We start from the raw sequence: 14,679 nt of genomic DNA on the forward strand, positions 1-14,679 counted from the left end.
CCATGGACGGAGGAGCCTGGTAGGCTACAGTCCATGGGGTTGCAAAGAGTCGGACATGACTGAGCGACTTCACTTTCACTTTTCCTGACCTTAACCATGATAGAATGTCCGACAAAGGGCCTGGGCCTCTGGAGGCACTAGCCTTGTGCTATCTTTCTTGGGACCTGGGATTAGGGCTTGAACAGAATAGGACACACTGATTCCCCACCCACAGCTCAAAGGTATAAAATAGGAACAAAGGAGCCTTATCCTTTGCTAACAGGGCACTAGGAGCAGTGAGAGAGGGAACGATGAGACCAGAATGAGCCCAGCATCTGACAATTACTTGGGACTCCATATGGCAGCTCAAAGGGATGTACCTCCTTTGGGGCCTCTGCCAAAGCTGAAGAGTTTGAGCATGAAGCAGGTTAGGCTGTTTTCTTCCCATCAGACTTACAGGCTGCCCTGGAATACCGCTGGCTAGTGTGAGACTGGCAGCTTGGCTGTCGGGACAGCCTGAATATCAGACCTGCCCTCTGGCAGATTCCAAAGGGGATAAAGTGTGAACCTCAGCCTCCAGCCAACACCAACAGACTTTTATTTCCAGGCAGTGCTGCAGAAAGAGAACAAATACCGGAGACTGGGGGCTTTTTCCTAGCTGTGGCCTGAATTTGCTTCCCTGTTTATCAGCTGCCTCATGCCAAACAGTTTGTCTGTTGCCTGTAAGTTCTGTTCCTCTGACAAAGGCCACCAGGATCTCAGAATGTGCCTTGGTCCAGAGGCTGCTTCACCCAAGCCTCCTGCCAAGTTTCTGGATAAAGATTTTGTCCATCTCTCCTGGTGGGCAGCAGACCCCTCACACTCTGTCCAAGAGATAGGGTGGTATATTGACAAAAAAAAGGCTTGGCAGAGCTGGTCAGAGGAGCTGTAGATGCCTTGGACCTGTGAAGGGACTGTAATTTCTTCTTTGTGACAGGCTGTATGTGTGTGCTAAGTTACTTCAGTCGTGTCTGACTCTTTGTGATCCTATGGACTGTAGCCTACCAGGCTCCTCTGTCCATGGGATTCTCCAGGCAAGAATACTGAAGTGGGTTGCCATGCCCTCCTTCAGGGGATCTTCCTGACCCAGGGATGGAACCCATGTCTCTTATGTCTCCTGCATTGGCAGGTGGGTTCTTCCAGGCTAATGCAGGCCTGCCTTGTTATCTGAAGCCTTGGTATAGTTTTAAGCATGTCTCTAGAGTCCAAAAAATAAATAAATAAATAAAATGGCAGAGCCATTTGAAGTAGAAAGAATAGAGCCTCTGGGGAAAGGCTCAGTTGACTCACATATCCCAACAATTGACACAGACAGTCCAAGGCTGGTGGCTCCTGCTCTGTGTTTACAGGACTGGAAACAGGACTGAGTGCCCCTTCTTCTTCCCTCAGGCCCCTCCATTCCCATCCCTACCATCCCACTTAAACTCCCTGGGTCTTTTGCTTTGGCTCTACCTCTGATAAACACAGAACTCTTCACCAATGCCTCTCCACCTGTGGGTGCTTCTTCTTTACATCTAATATAAGAGAAGAAAGATACTGAGATTTTTAAGAGTTAGCCTCCCATCTTCTGAGCTCCAAGTACAGAGGCTTAATTCCTGGTGAGTGTAGCCAGGAGACTGGGGGATCCCATCCTCCACTCAGTCCACACTCATGTAGTGGCACCTCTACTCTAGTGTCCACAGGCTGACAATATGGGGGCCCTGGGGGCCCTTATCCCAGTTTGTTGTAGAGTGGAGATTCCATGCCAAAAGAGGCAAGCCAAAAAGGATGCTACCACCTCCAACGAGTGTCTAACTCATAAGGCAGGGAGTGTCATTCAGAGGGTACTTTCCCTTATGCCAGCCTGGTGCAGGGGCTCAGATATTTTTCCCCAGGGGAGGAAGTAGTCCCCACAGGAAATAACTTCATTTCGCACAGGATGTACAGAAGTTGAAGCCTGAGAGTGTTCTTTAAAACAACAAAAATTGTGGTGGTAAACAATTATGAGGAGACTGGTAGCTCCATTAGAGCAACAAGCTAACCCATAGGGCGGCTAGATTACCGGAGAGAACCAGAAAAAGAGACAGCTCAGAGCAACACTCCTGGAGTCGGAACAAACCTCACACACTTGCCTCAAAACTGCTCTTTCAAAGGGACTTGAATTTAATTGAACTAGTCTGTGGCATATTTTGTGCCCCAGTGCACAATAAAGGAATGATATAGCAATTGCTGGAGCCTGACAGCTAGGATGGATGGCATCACTGACTCAGTGGACATGAGTTTAAGCAAACTCAGGGAGATAGTGAAGGACAGGAGGCCTGGCATGCCGCAGTTCATGGGGTTGCAAAGAGTCGGACACGACTTAGTGACTGAACAACAGCTAGGTGTGATATCAGCAGAGGGAGACAGCTTAATAGAAAAAATGGGGAAAGAGACAGTCAAAAAGAGCCCTGCTAAATCCATTGTTCTCCCGGGGTGACTGCACACATGCCTAAAGCTGTGTCCTCTGAAGAGCAACACCAGAGGCTTCACACTGTAGGGGAAATAGTCTTTAATAAGAGTCCAGCCAAGTCATTAAACAAACAAAAAAGCAAACAAAAACAAAGACAGGTACCCCTGGTGTGTGTCGGGGTGAGAAGGGGTGCAGGGGAGAAAATTCAATGCTCAGAGTTTCTACAATGTATTTTCTGAAATGTCCAGTTTTTAATCAAAAATTACAAGACATACAAAGAAACAGGAAAACATGACCCACACTCAGGAAAAAAGTAGGAAACAGAAATTGCCCAAAAGGGCCTAATTGTCAGATTCAACAAAAACTTCAAAGCAGCATTATAAGTATTTTCAAAGAACTAAAGGAATTCATGCTTAGAAAGTAAAAGAAAGTACAATGACAATGTCTCATCAAATATTGAATACCAATTAAGATTTAAAATGAAAGTTATATTAAAAATAATCAAATGAAGTTTCTGTAATTGAAATAAACAGTAGCTGAAATTTTAAAATTCACTAGAGAGCCTTACTCTAGTAACTTTGAACAGACAGAAGAAAGAATCAGCAAATTTGAAGATAGAGAAATAGAAATTATGTAATCCAAAAAACAGAAAAAAAGGAGTGAATAAAAATGAACACGTTCTTAGAGAAATGCAGAACATTGTTAACCAGACTAACGTGCATAAAGGGAACACTAGAAGGAGAAGAGAGAAATGAGCAGAAAAAAAGATAGTGAAAGAAATAATGACTGAAAACTTGCCAAATATGATTAAAAACATTAATCTGCACAGTTCAGCAGCTCAATTCCAAGAAGAAACAAAAAGATTTTTGCACACAGACAAATCATGGTAAGATTACTTAAAATCAAACACCAAGGGAAATTTTTGAAAACAATAAGACAAATAGGACACATACAAGGGAACCCTAATAAGATTTGCATTTGACTTGTCATAAGAAAGAAAGGAGGGGACTTCCCAGGTAGTCCAGTGGTTAAGAATCTGCCTGCCAGTGCAGGGTCCATGGGCTTGATCCTTGGTCTGGGAAGATTCCACATGCTGAGGGGCAACTGAGGCCAAGCACCACAGCTACTGAAGCCCACACACCCTAGAGCCTGTGCTCCACAACGAGAGAAGGACTACGAGAAGCCTGTGCAGCACAACTAGAGTAACCCCAGCTCGCGGCAACTACACAAAGCCCGTGCATAGCAAAAAAGACCCAGCGCTGCCATAAGTAAATAAATTTTTAAAAAGAAACAAAGGAGGCCAAAAGCAGGGGGGTAACATATTTAAACTGCTAAAAGAAAAAGCACATCAACCAAAAATCTTATTAATGTAACGAGCAAAACTACCTTTTAAAACTAAAATAGATATTCTCTCTCACACACACACACACGTAAGAGAATTTTTGACTAGCAGTGCTACCTTACAAGAAATACTAAAGAAAGTTCTTCAGGAATAATTATTTTTCTAAAGCACAACTTATTCTCTGAAAACTACAAAGCATCTTTGAAAGAAACGAAGATCTAAATAAATGAAAAGATATCTCATGTTCTGTTCATGAAGCAGAAGGTAATATTGTCAAGATGGCAACTCCCCAAACTGATCTACAGATTCAACACAAAACATATTCAGTATCATTAGTCATTAGGAAAATCACAACCACAATCAAGTCAAAACCATAATGAAATACTTCTTAATACCTCCTGGGATGGTTAAAATTAAAAAGATATACAATACAAGTGTTGATAGGAATATGGAAAAATGGAAACATTTGTTCATTACTGTTGGGTTTATACAATGATGCAGCCACTTTAGAAATACCCAAGAGAAATGAGAACATGTATCCTTGCAATATCTTGTATAAAAAAGTTTATAACAGCTTTATTCATAATAGCCAAAAAGTAGAAACAACTCAAATGTCTACCAGCTGGTAAATGGCTAAGTAAAAGGTGGTATATCCAAACAGTGGAATATTATTCAGCCATAAAAAGGAATAAAGTACTGATACTTAGTACTTGAATGAAGTACTGATACTTAGAACAACATGGATGAACCTTGGAAACATTATGCTGATTGAAAGAAGCCAGTCACAAAAGATTGCATATTGTATGATTCCACTTATATTAAATGCCCAGTGTAAACCCATCTAACATTGTTCAAAATAGAGTAGCACCTGTCAAGGGCCACTATCAAGTCTCTTTCAGACACCCAAGGACTGGAAAATTACTGAAGACAAGAAGTTACAGATTCTCAGGAAAAAACAAAACCAAAAAACAGCCTATTGAAGCACAGCTAGCCCAGATACAACTGTGGACCAGAAAAGAAAGAAACCCACCACCTCTTTCCTGAACCTTGTCCTTTGAACTCAATAAAAGACTCAAACCCCCACCATTAGGGGCCAGCAACCACTCTGTGCATCTGGCCCTTTCCTCCCTTGGAAAGGGAATAAAAACCCTCTTTTCTTCTCTTGTTAATATTTCTATGAATTCTTTCACAATCCGTGTTGGTTCACCCAACACCCAGAATAGGCAAATCCAAAGACACTGAGTGTATGTTAGTGATTGCCACAGGCTGGGAAAAGAGAATTGAAAGTGACTGCTAATGAGCATGGGTTTCTTTCAGGGGTGATGAAACTGTTCTGAAATTAGATAATACTGATGACTGCACAACTCTGTGAATATAGTAAATTATAAATGAATTATACACATATACACTGAATTTACACATAAGAAGAATGAATTTTATGGTATGTAAATTATATCTCAATAAAGCTCTTATCAATTCAGTTCAGTTGCTCAGTCGTGTCCGACTCTTTGCGACCCCATGAAACGCAGCACGCCAGGCCTCCCTGTCCATCACCAAATCCAGGAGTCCACCCAAACCCGTGTCCATCGAGTCGATGATGCCATCCAGCCATCTCATCCTCTGTTATCCCCTTCTCCTCCTGCCCTGTCTTTCCCAGCATCAGGGTCTTTTCCAATGAGTCAGCTCTTCTCATCAGGTGGCCAAAGTATTGGAGTTTCAGCCTTCACATCAGTCCTTCCAATGAACACCCAAGACTGATCTCCTTTAGGTTGGACTGGTTGGGTCTCCTTGCAGTCCAAGGGACTCTCAAGAGTCTTCTACAACACAGTTCAAAAGCATCAATTCTTTGGCGCTCAGCTTTCTTCACAGTCCAACTCTCACATCCATACATGGCCACTGGAAAAACCATAGCCTTGACCAGACAGACCTTTGTTGGCAAAGTAATGTCTCTGCTTTTTAATATGCTGTCTAGATTGGCCATGACTTTCCTTCCAAGGAGTAAGCATCTTTTAATTTCATTGCTGCAATTGCCATCTGCAGTGATTTTGAAGCCCAGAAAAATAAAGTCAGCCTCTGTTTCCACTCTGTCCCCATCTATCTGCCGTGAAGTGATGGGCCCAGATGTCATGATCTTAGTTTTCTGAATGTTGAACTTTAAGCCAACTTTTTCATGCTCCTCTTTCACTTTCATCAAGAGGCTCTTTAGTTCTTCTTCACTTTCTGCCATAAGGGTGGTGTCATCTGCATATCTGAGGTTATTGATATTTCTCCCGGCAATCTTGACTCCAGCTTGTGCTTCCTCCAGCCCAGTATTTCTCATGATGTGCGCTGCATATAAGTTAAATAAGCAGGGTGACAATATACAGCCTTGACATACTCTTTTTCCTATTTGGAACCAGTCTGTTGTTCCATGTCCAGTTCTAACTTGCTTCCTAACCTGCATATAGGTTTCTCAAGAGGCAGCTCAGGTGGTCTGGTATGCCAATCTCTTTCAGAATTTTCCACAGTTTATTGTGATCCACACAGTCAAAGGCTTTGGCATAGTCAATAAAGCAGAAATAGATGTTTTTCTGGAACTCTCTTGCTTTTTCATAAATGAAAATAATTAAATAGTAAGCTTTCCCCCACCACTCCATGGTCAGTAAATTTCTAGCTTTAAGTTTACAACTAAGTTATAAAGAAGACATTGTGGATGGAGGTATATACTATTATTAACTAACTACTACTTCCTCTTTTCCCCCACAGAATGAAAAATAAGAGAACACAGAAATCCTTTCTTAAATGAACTATTGCTAGTTTTTCATTCATAGTTGTCTCTGAGGTTGAAGTCCATTTATAAAGGGATTTTACACCTTGTGGTGAAAACTTTTCTGGTTTTTAGTCATTGAATAGAAAGTTCTCATTTCTACGAATCTCTTCTGCCTAGTCAGGTTTAAGTACAACCTGCTTTGCTTATTCATTAATGCTGTTTGTAAAAGGCATGAGATTAGTAGAAAGGGAACTACCCTTTAACGAGGTCTGTAATGTGTCCAACGCTGTCAGACACTGTACTTACGTTGCCCATCCAATGCTCACAACAGCTTTGGGAGGGAGTACCGTTGTCACCTCTTTGAAGGTGAGAAAGCAGGCTAACAGGGGTGAATGAGTGGCCCAAAGTCACACAGTCAGAAATGGCAGAACCCAAGACAGCCTGTGCTCTTTGCTCAGCATCAAGCTGCCTTCCAGAGTTCTCAGTTCTATGTAGTCACAGGGATACTCTTATCTTTATGATCCTTTATGGCTTCGGTAAAGGCTAAAATTACTAGACTTTGGCTACTTGCAGAGTTCAAGGTTGAGGGTGATTTTCAAAGGACTGTGTGATACCACACATTTCCAAACTAGTTTTCCATTATTCCTAACTGTTCAACATTTGTTCACCGATGATTTGTTAAGCATCTGCCACATGCCTAGCCTTGTACACTTTAGTTAACTAAAATGATTATATGAATGTGTTCAGGTTTTAGAACTCTGTCTATCTGGAGGAGGTTGAACAGGTTGGGGGCGGGGTGCCTCTTTTCCTTTCCTACTGGAGAGCAAGGACACGGTGGCCGAGAACATCCCACCCCGGATGGCTGGGCTCATGCATGCACATGTGAACACCTGATCTGTCCTCTAAAGCAAGCTTGACCTTCAGGTTTGTGGAGGCAGTGACCATGTCTGCTTTGTGCCCCTTCAGAATCTGGCCCAGAGCAGGTGCTCAGTGACTGTTGCATAAATGATTAAGCAGTTCCTTTTACCAGTCCACTAGAACTGGGGCTACTCACTTCATTGCTGTGTGCCTTCATTTGCTCATTTGTAAAATGGGGATAAAGGGAATACCTATTTTCAGGTGGCAACGTTGAGATCCCATGAACGATGCAAGGCACACAGTGAGCAATCGATACACTGTACTTGTCCTTTCTTCTATTACTGTTGAGGGCATGAGATGCATGTTCTTCTAGGTCAAGTGTCCTCATGTCACCTATTACCTTGGGACCTGGTTTTTTGTTCTTTAAGGCTAAATGACCCAGTCAAATGGGGAATGTTGGTCTAAGACCTGGAGGATGAGACAGACACAGTAATCCTAGGAGAGTATATCCTGTGCCTCAACCCTGCACAGTTTGGGACATTCCGCTCTTTGTCCAGAGTGCATGTGGGAGTGTGGGTTATGTTTCAGAAATGGTAGCGTTTGACCTGAGGGCATAGCTCCAAGGCCAATGCCAGGCAGCCTCTCACCAGGCCGTCAGCCATTCGTCTCTAAGCAGACCCTGTGTATGTATGTTTGTGTGTGTACACACATGTGCAGAGACCCACAGGACACTTCTGTCTCATTAAGGAAAAGACCGTCTCCCACTGGTCCTGCCATGTCATTGTCAACAACAGGGAGTTCCCTGGAACCTGACAATTGAGGCCCCAAGATACACCCCTAGAACCCCAAGGGGCTGGGGCAGGCACGGCCTGGCCTTCTCAAGAATGGCCCCATGGAGAAAACGGTCCCCCTACAGGCTGGCAGCTGATTTATTGGAACACCAGTCCCGTGAGCTGAAGCTAATATTTTATCTGCCAATTTTGTATCCTGTTACCAGGCCTCTTGCAACTTTCAAAGAGACTCTTTGGGTACAGTGACTCCCCAAGAGGGAACCCAGCCTTGGAAACAACCATAAGTAGCATGAGGTCCAGCTGCCCTCCTCTACCAGACGTGAGCAGAGACAGCGCTCTCTACCAAAGACAGACAGCACCCCCACGGGCCTGGGGCGGTGCACGTGGCCAATTTCTGTGCTGCACGATGCTGACGGCTTCGGGGGCGCCTCTTCAGGCAGGGAAGGGGGACCTAAAACCTGGCCTCATGGCCTCCAGTAGGAGAGCAATGGGGAGCTGGCCTTCGCCTCACCTTTCCCAGAACCCAGTTCACAATTCCTTTCCTTGCTGCATTCCCCAAACAGACCAGGCTTGACCCACCATCAGGGCCAGCTTGATGGGCATCAATCCCTGCAGTCACCTAGGGCCCCACATTTATTTTTAATGGTCTGCTATTGATATCTTGAAATTCTTAATCATTTTGAACAAGGGGTCCTACATTTTCAGGTTACACTGAGCCTGAAAATTAGGGAGCCCGTTCTGTTTACTATTTTGCAAGGCCTGACATCTGACAGCTGTCCTCTTTCCTTTCTGTCTCTTAAGTCCTATCTATGCTGCCCAAAGGCAACGTCCTGATAGGAAAATGTTTTTAAAACCACAAAGGAGAGCACATTATCTTGGGAAGAGCTTTTCTGCTTGGCTGCAGATGGAATGGTGATGGTTGATAATGGACACTTAATAGCCCCACCAAACCTGGGATTTTCTTAGTTCTGTTCAAGGTTAACGGCTGTGGTGGAGGTCTTCGGCCCCTAGTCTTGATGTCACATTCCTTGAAGAAGTGTAGGGGTGGTATGTAATAAACTCATTTTTTCTGGCCTTTGGTGTTCTTGTCCAAAGCAGGACATGGGTACAAGGTAAAGTTGTTATCTTGCTTGCCCGTTTACTTGCTTTGACTTCAGGCAAACACTAGTCTCAGAGACTAAGTTTAGTCTTCTGCAAAATGGGTTATGAACCACACCATGAGGCTTTCGGGCTTCAATCTGTGACTTTTAGAAGCTGGTGGCCATTAATTCAGGTACATGTCTCCCTTCTGACCCGTGGCCTGGCAGAGCACATGAATCTGGCCGTATGGTTTTGGAGGGTTTGTGCCTTTTCCCCTGAAGCCCATTCAAGGTACCCCAGTTGAAGCAGCCTTCCTCTGGGTGTGGTTTCAGTCTTATCCTCAGCTGTGCCTGATGGTAGAGAGTTTCTGGTTCACGTTGTTTTTTCTTCTGCAGAGCTGTGCTCGGGCAGCCTGCCTGTGAGCAGCACTGTGAGCACAATGCGAGGCAGTCCCAGGAATCTTGCTGTTGTCTCCAGGATGGGGGTGTTCTCAAGGACATTATCCTCAGCATCACAGAGTGGCCCCTTCGTGGAAGGAAGTATAGAGGAGAGGCTTCTCCCCGGTCTCGGTACTCAGACAAACTGAGCTTTTGCAGAATGAGTTTATTACTCTGCACACTGTGATCCTGAGAGCCGAGCTGCTGGGATATTCAAAGCCAGATTTCAGGGCTTCCCTGGCAAGTTGACAGGCCTTTGGGCAGGACAGCCAGAGGTCAGTCTTACCCCTGGCTTGGTTATTTTTGTAACCCCTGCTCCTCTGAGATTTTCATTTGCCACGATTCCCTTAGCATTTTGTTGTACACATTTTTCTTGTATGTATCCTTATATCCACCTCTCTCTGCTGCAAATGGGGCATGATACAAATATGTGAGTTCACTTTTAAATCTATGTCAGGGAAGTTGAAAGGATTAAGAACCAAACTGCCTTAGGAATGTCATGGGTGCAGTACCACTGCTGAGTGGGGGGCTGGGATTGGGTGGGAGGCAGGGGTTTTTTCCTATAGACTTTATCGTCTTACCACACACAGCAATCCCCTGATCCACTATCCCAAAATACTTATTGGTACCTGCTTCTTTTTTAATTCACAAAAGCTCACTGAACACATTTTGAAATTTTTGCAACCTCCCCTTGAGATTATGTTGAATTGACTTAAGTCAGGAGCTGGTAACAAACTCTAGCTGAAATGCTCATTTTGTGGGTCCACAAGCAGGGACTTGTTAGAGCTACAACAGCCCATGGGCCCTGGGGAGTGGGCGGGACCACACTTCTGGGAGGGCTGCATGGAAAGAAGGGTGGAGAAGTGTAGAGGGGAGATAAGAAGCACTGAAGAGGGGCGGGAACACCACCCCTAGCACAGTGGGGCTCCGGATCAAGCCCTACGCATGGCCTACGGTGTTATGCGGCCCAGGGAACACAGGGTTCTCTGGAGGATTCTGCTCAGAAAATATAATCACAGGTGTTTGGGGACCACTGGCATTTTTCAACAGGTAGAAGAAGCTTTTCTACCTGGATCAAGTGACCATGCCCACCACCCTGACCTGCAGGCACTTAGAACACTGTCCCTCCATGCCAGAGGGATGTGCTTCAGTAACTTCTGAAGCAGAAATGGCACCTCTGCTTCATACTACTTCACAGTTGAGGGGTCGCCCATCTAGCCATGCACAGCTCACTTCTCAGTACACAACGTAAGCAGGGCCAGAGGTATCACCCCTCCTTTCGGAAGGGGAGGGTGAGCCTCAGGCAGGACAGTGACTTGCCCCAGTGACTGACAGAGTCAGCAGTCAACCCCAGGGCTGTGAAGCCTATGCCTTTTGCACAATAGTGAGCCTGGCACCGGGGAGGAGAGCCTGCCTGGTTGCCACGCTAAGACGCCCTTGGAGCTGGGCAGGGGCCGGACCTGCTGGGGGACTGGGCTCACACTTTGTGTTTTTCCCTGGCAGTGGAGTCTGGTGTGTGAGGAGGATTGGAAGACGCCCCTCACCACTTCCCTGTTCTTTGTAGGCGTGCTTCTCGGCTCCTTTGTGTCTGGGCAGCTGTCAGACAGGTAAGGACGATGGGAGGGAGGGAAGGTGATTGTCAGTACACAGCCTGTCCTGGGGTTGGACTGAATTTAGGGTATTTTCACCAGAGAAAGGGAGGCCCCATAGGCCACCAAGTTGAGTGACAGGAGCAACTATGACGTATCCTGTATCCTCTGTGCTCAGCCCCTTGTGGGGAACCACTGGAAAATGGGGCCCTTATATCACCAACTGTTAGTTGCTTAGTTGTGCCCAACTCTTTGCAACATCATGACTGTAGCCTGCCAGGCTCTTCTGTCCACAGAATTCTCCAGGCAAGCATACTAGGGTGGGTTGCCATTTCCTACTCCACTGGATCTTCCCGATCCAGGAATTGAACCAGGGTCTCCAACATTGTGGGCAGATTCTTCACCATCTGAGCTCCTCAAAAAAATACACTGCTACCTCGCCAGGGCCTCCTCACCCCGCCCTCAGTTTTTTGTTGCCATGTGATCTATCCACAACCAGCCATTAGCCAGAGGCAAAGCCAGATGGTGAGTACCCCTCCTCAACTGTGCAGCTGCCTCTGCTGTGGGTCATGCCCCTGGCTGGACACTGGGGCCGCAGAGCTGATCAAGGCTGCTTCGGGGCCTCCTGGAGTGCACTGTCAGGAGGAGACAGCATCGCAGCTTGGGGAGACGTGACCACACTGACCCCTGAATGTTCTGTAGGGACCAGAGCAGGAAGGTGGGAGTGCTCAATGGCAGTGTTGGGGAAGGCTTTCCAGAGGAATGGCTGTCCCTCCCTTAGTCGTGAAGCCCAATGGGACCCCCGACCCAAAAGCCTGAGATGACCTGAGTGTGGAAGATGAGATGGGAGGTGTTGTCCTGTGTTCCCTTTGAGCTACTGGACACTATCAGAAAATGACATTAAGACTTAAGCCAGCTGTTGTGTCATTTATGGATGTTGCTGGAAGCTACTTTCCACAGGGCAGTGGTTCCCAATTTGGGATGCACAATAGAGTCACCTGGGAAATAATATCTTTAAGCCCTGATACCCATACTGCATCCAACTGTCTACATCCAGACAATAAGAATCTCAGAAGGCTGTCACAGTATTTTTTTTTAACTCTCTTGATTCCAAGCACATCCTAGGTTGGAGACCACTGACACAGAGGGACTCTTGGCTCTGGGTTGACAGAATTCTCATGTTACTGACATTCGACATATCTTCAGTTTGTACTGTGCTCATGTTCCAGAAATGTGATGGCAGCTTCTACCTACGACTCATTCTAAAGAGCAAATTTCCACGTGGTCCTTACATAAGCTGCTCCATGATTTTGAGATATGCTGCCTCCACAGGAGGCTCAGAATCTCAGAAAGTTACCTCCTGGGCAGAAGGATGCCTGAGACCTCACCCAGGAAGAACCTGGGAGGATGTGATAGGAGAAAAGCCTGTCACGGTCCTGAGAAAAATAGTCTGCAGGGATGCCTGACTCGGGCCTTCCCCAAGCCCTGAGTACGGTGCTGCTCTGACCTGCACAGGCCACTTCTTGTGTTGTGCTGTGCTCTACAGATTTGGCAGAAAGACCATCCTCTTCGCAACCATGGCTGTGCAGACTGGCTTCAGCTTTCTGCAGATTTTTTCCATCAACTGGGAGATGTTCACTGTGTTATTTGTCATCGTCGGCATGGGCCAGATCTCCAACTACGTGGTGGCCTTCATACTAGGTAGGAATGGCTTCTGACCTGCAGGGCCCCTGCTTCCAGCCCTCGGAGAGGCCTGGGAAGAGGGGGCTGCTGAAGAGGGCACAGGAAGCACTCTCACTCAGCGCAGAAGGAAGCACTGTAATTCATGGTCTGTGCTTCCAAAACACGATCAGCTTCGGGGACATATGTGCTGGGGAGGAGGCTGTGATCACAGGTTCTTTGACAGGTCACAGGCAAGGCAGGTACTCATAGGGAGCTAGCTCTTTGCTGGCCCTGAAATGTGACAGTGAGTAAGAGCCAACCGAGTGATAACTGAGACACATTTCAGGAGCACAGGGCTTGGGAGGGACACAGTGGAGGGATTCTTGAGGGAGAGACAGTCCGGGGATGTGTCTGATCTGGGCTATGAGGGCTCAAGACTTCTGCCTGGGCCACGGCTAAATGGTCTCCTGGCAGCTGGGCCTGGCCCATAGGGGGATTAAGGGTGGTCGGTGCGGCTGGTACACAGGTGGAGGAGGCACGTGCCAGACAGGAGTCCGGTGCCAGCTGTCCATCTTTGGGCAGATCTGGCTTCACCCCTAAGTCAAAGCCCACCCCCCAGAACATATCAGCTGCATACAGGACAAGCCTCATTGCTGGGAGCCGTCCTATCTCCTAGCAGCAGCCTTGCTTCTGGAATATCAGGCCGCATGAGGGGGACTCACAAGCTAAAGGTCAGGAGGAGGCCCCAGGGCTTCAGCAGCTTTTCCCAGGAGGCAGCAGGGTAAGCTCCAGACGTGTTGATAAGGGTCATCTGCAGGAGTGAGAGTCCCCAGCAGGTTCTCTGAGGCCACCTCCTCAGGTGAGAGAAGCGGCAATGGGGCCACCTCTGGAACAATAGATACTCATTCCCATAACCTCTAGTATGATCATATTTCCTTGTTGGCAGTCCCGGTTTGTCCCTATTGCCACAGTGTAATTACCAACAGCATCCCTTTAATGTAAGTCTGATGATTCTTATCTCAGAAGTCTGAATCTAGTAAGATGATTCTGATAGGTTTTAAGATTCTAGATGACTCGTTGGCTTTCAAGATCCTGTGTTCTCTTTGAGGATATGTACGCCCTGTCAGATTGCCAACTTGGAACTGTTCAAATTCTACTCCCTTAATCATTTGTGAAGCGCTCCTTGCCAAAGGCCTAGCCTTGGCATCTGAAGAAGGAGGTGGGGAGGGCATGCTGCAGTCACACGGCCCCAGCAGAACACCCTCTTCAGCAGGAGAGGACCTCTCTCCTTTCTGCAGGGGGAAGAGGGGAGGGGGAAGGATTTGTTCAGAGGACACAGACAGCTGCCAGCCAGTGGGGCTAGAAACTGGAGACTGGAAGAATTCAGGACAGAAGTTGCAATCTCCTAATGCCTGATGACCCCAAGGACACAGGGCTCCTGGACACAGCAGAGTTTGTTGTTCTCATGGTTTAAATCCCACAGACTCCATCTTCCTTTTGGTGAGCACCCCATACCTGGAAAGCCTGATGGGTAGCTTTGCTTGGGCCAGAACATACTAGAGACTAAACAGAGGAATCTGCCTGAAGTGAGCAGAGCACCTTTAAGCGAACCTAAAGAATCACCTGAAATGGAAGGGCACAAGGTTGTAGTGAAGCCAGAGAAGCCCTGTCCTTGGGATCAGAAGTCAGGCGGTGTCTGTGCCCTGCACGGCATTCCCCAGG

General features: G+C 46.6%; 1 protein-coding gene across 1 annotated transcript in view; it reads left to right on the forward strand.

The window, feature by feature from the left end:
- SLC22A4 (solute carrier family 22 (organic cation/zwitterion transporter), member 4) overlaps window positions 1-14,679 on the forward strand; it is a 43,071-nt gene that overhangs the window by 4,157 nt on the left and 24,235 nt on the right. The window contains exons 3-4 of the mRNA XM_010863596.1: window positions 11,210-11,313; window positions 12,842-12,996. Of these exons, the coding sequence (XP_010861898.1) occupies window positions 11,210-11,313; window positions 12,842-12,996 (259 nt within the window). The remainder of the gene's footprint in view (window positions 1-11,209; window positions 11,314-12,841; window positions 12,997-14,679) is intronic.

This window comes from Bison bison, unplaced genomic scaffold (assembly GCF_000754665.1).
Source record: "Bison bison bison isolate TAMUID 2011002044 unplaced genomic scaffold, Bison_UMD1.0 scf7180017864492, whole genome shotgun sequence".
In the NCBI taxonomy this organism is placed as follows: Eukaryota; Metazoa; Chordata; class Mammalia; order Artiodactyla; family Bovidae; genus Bison; species Bison bison.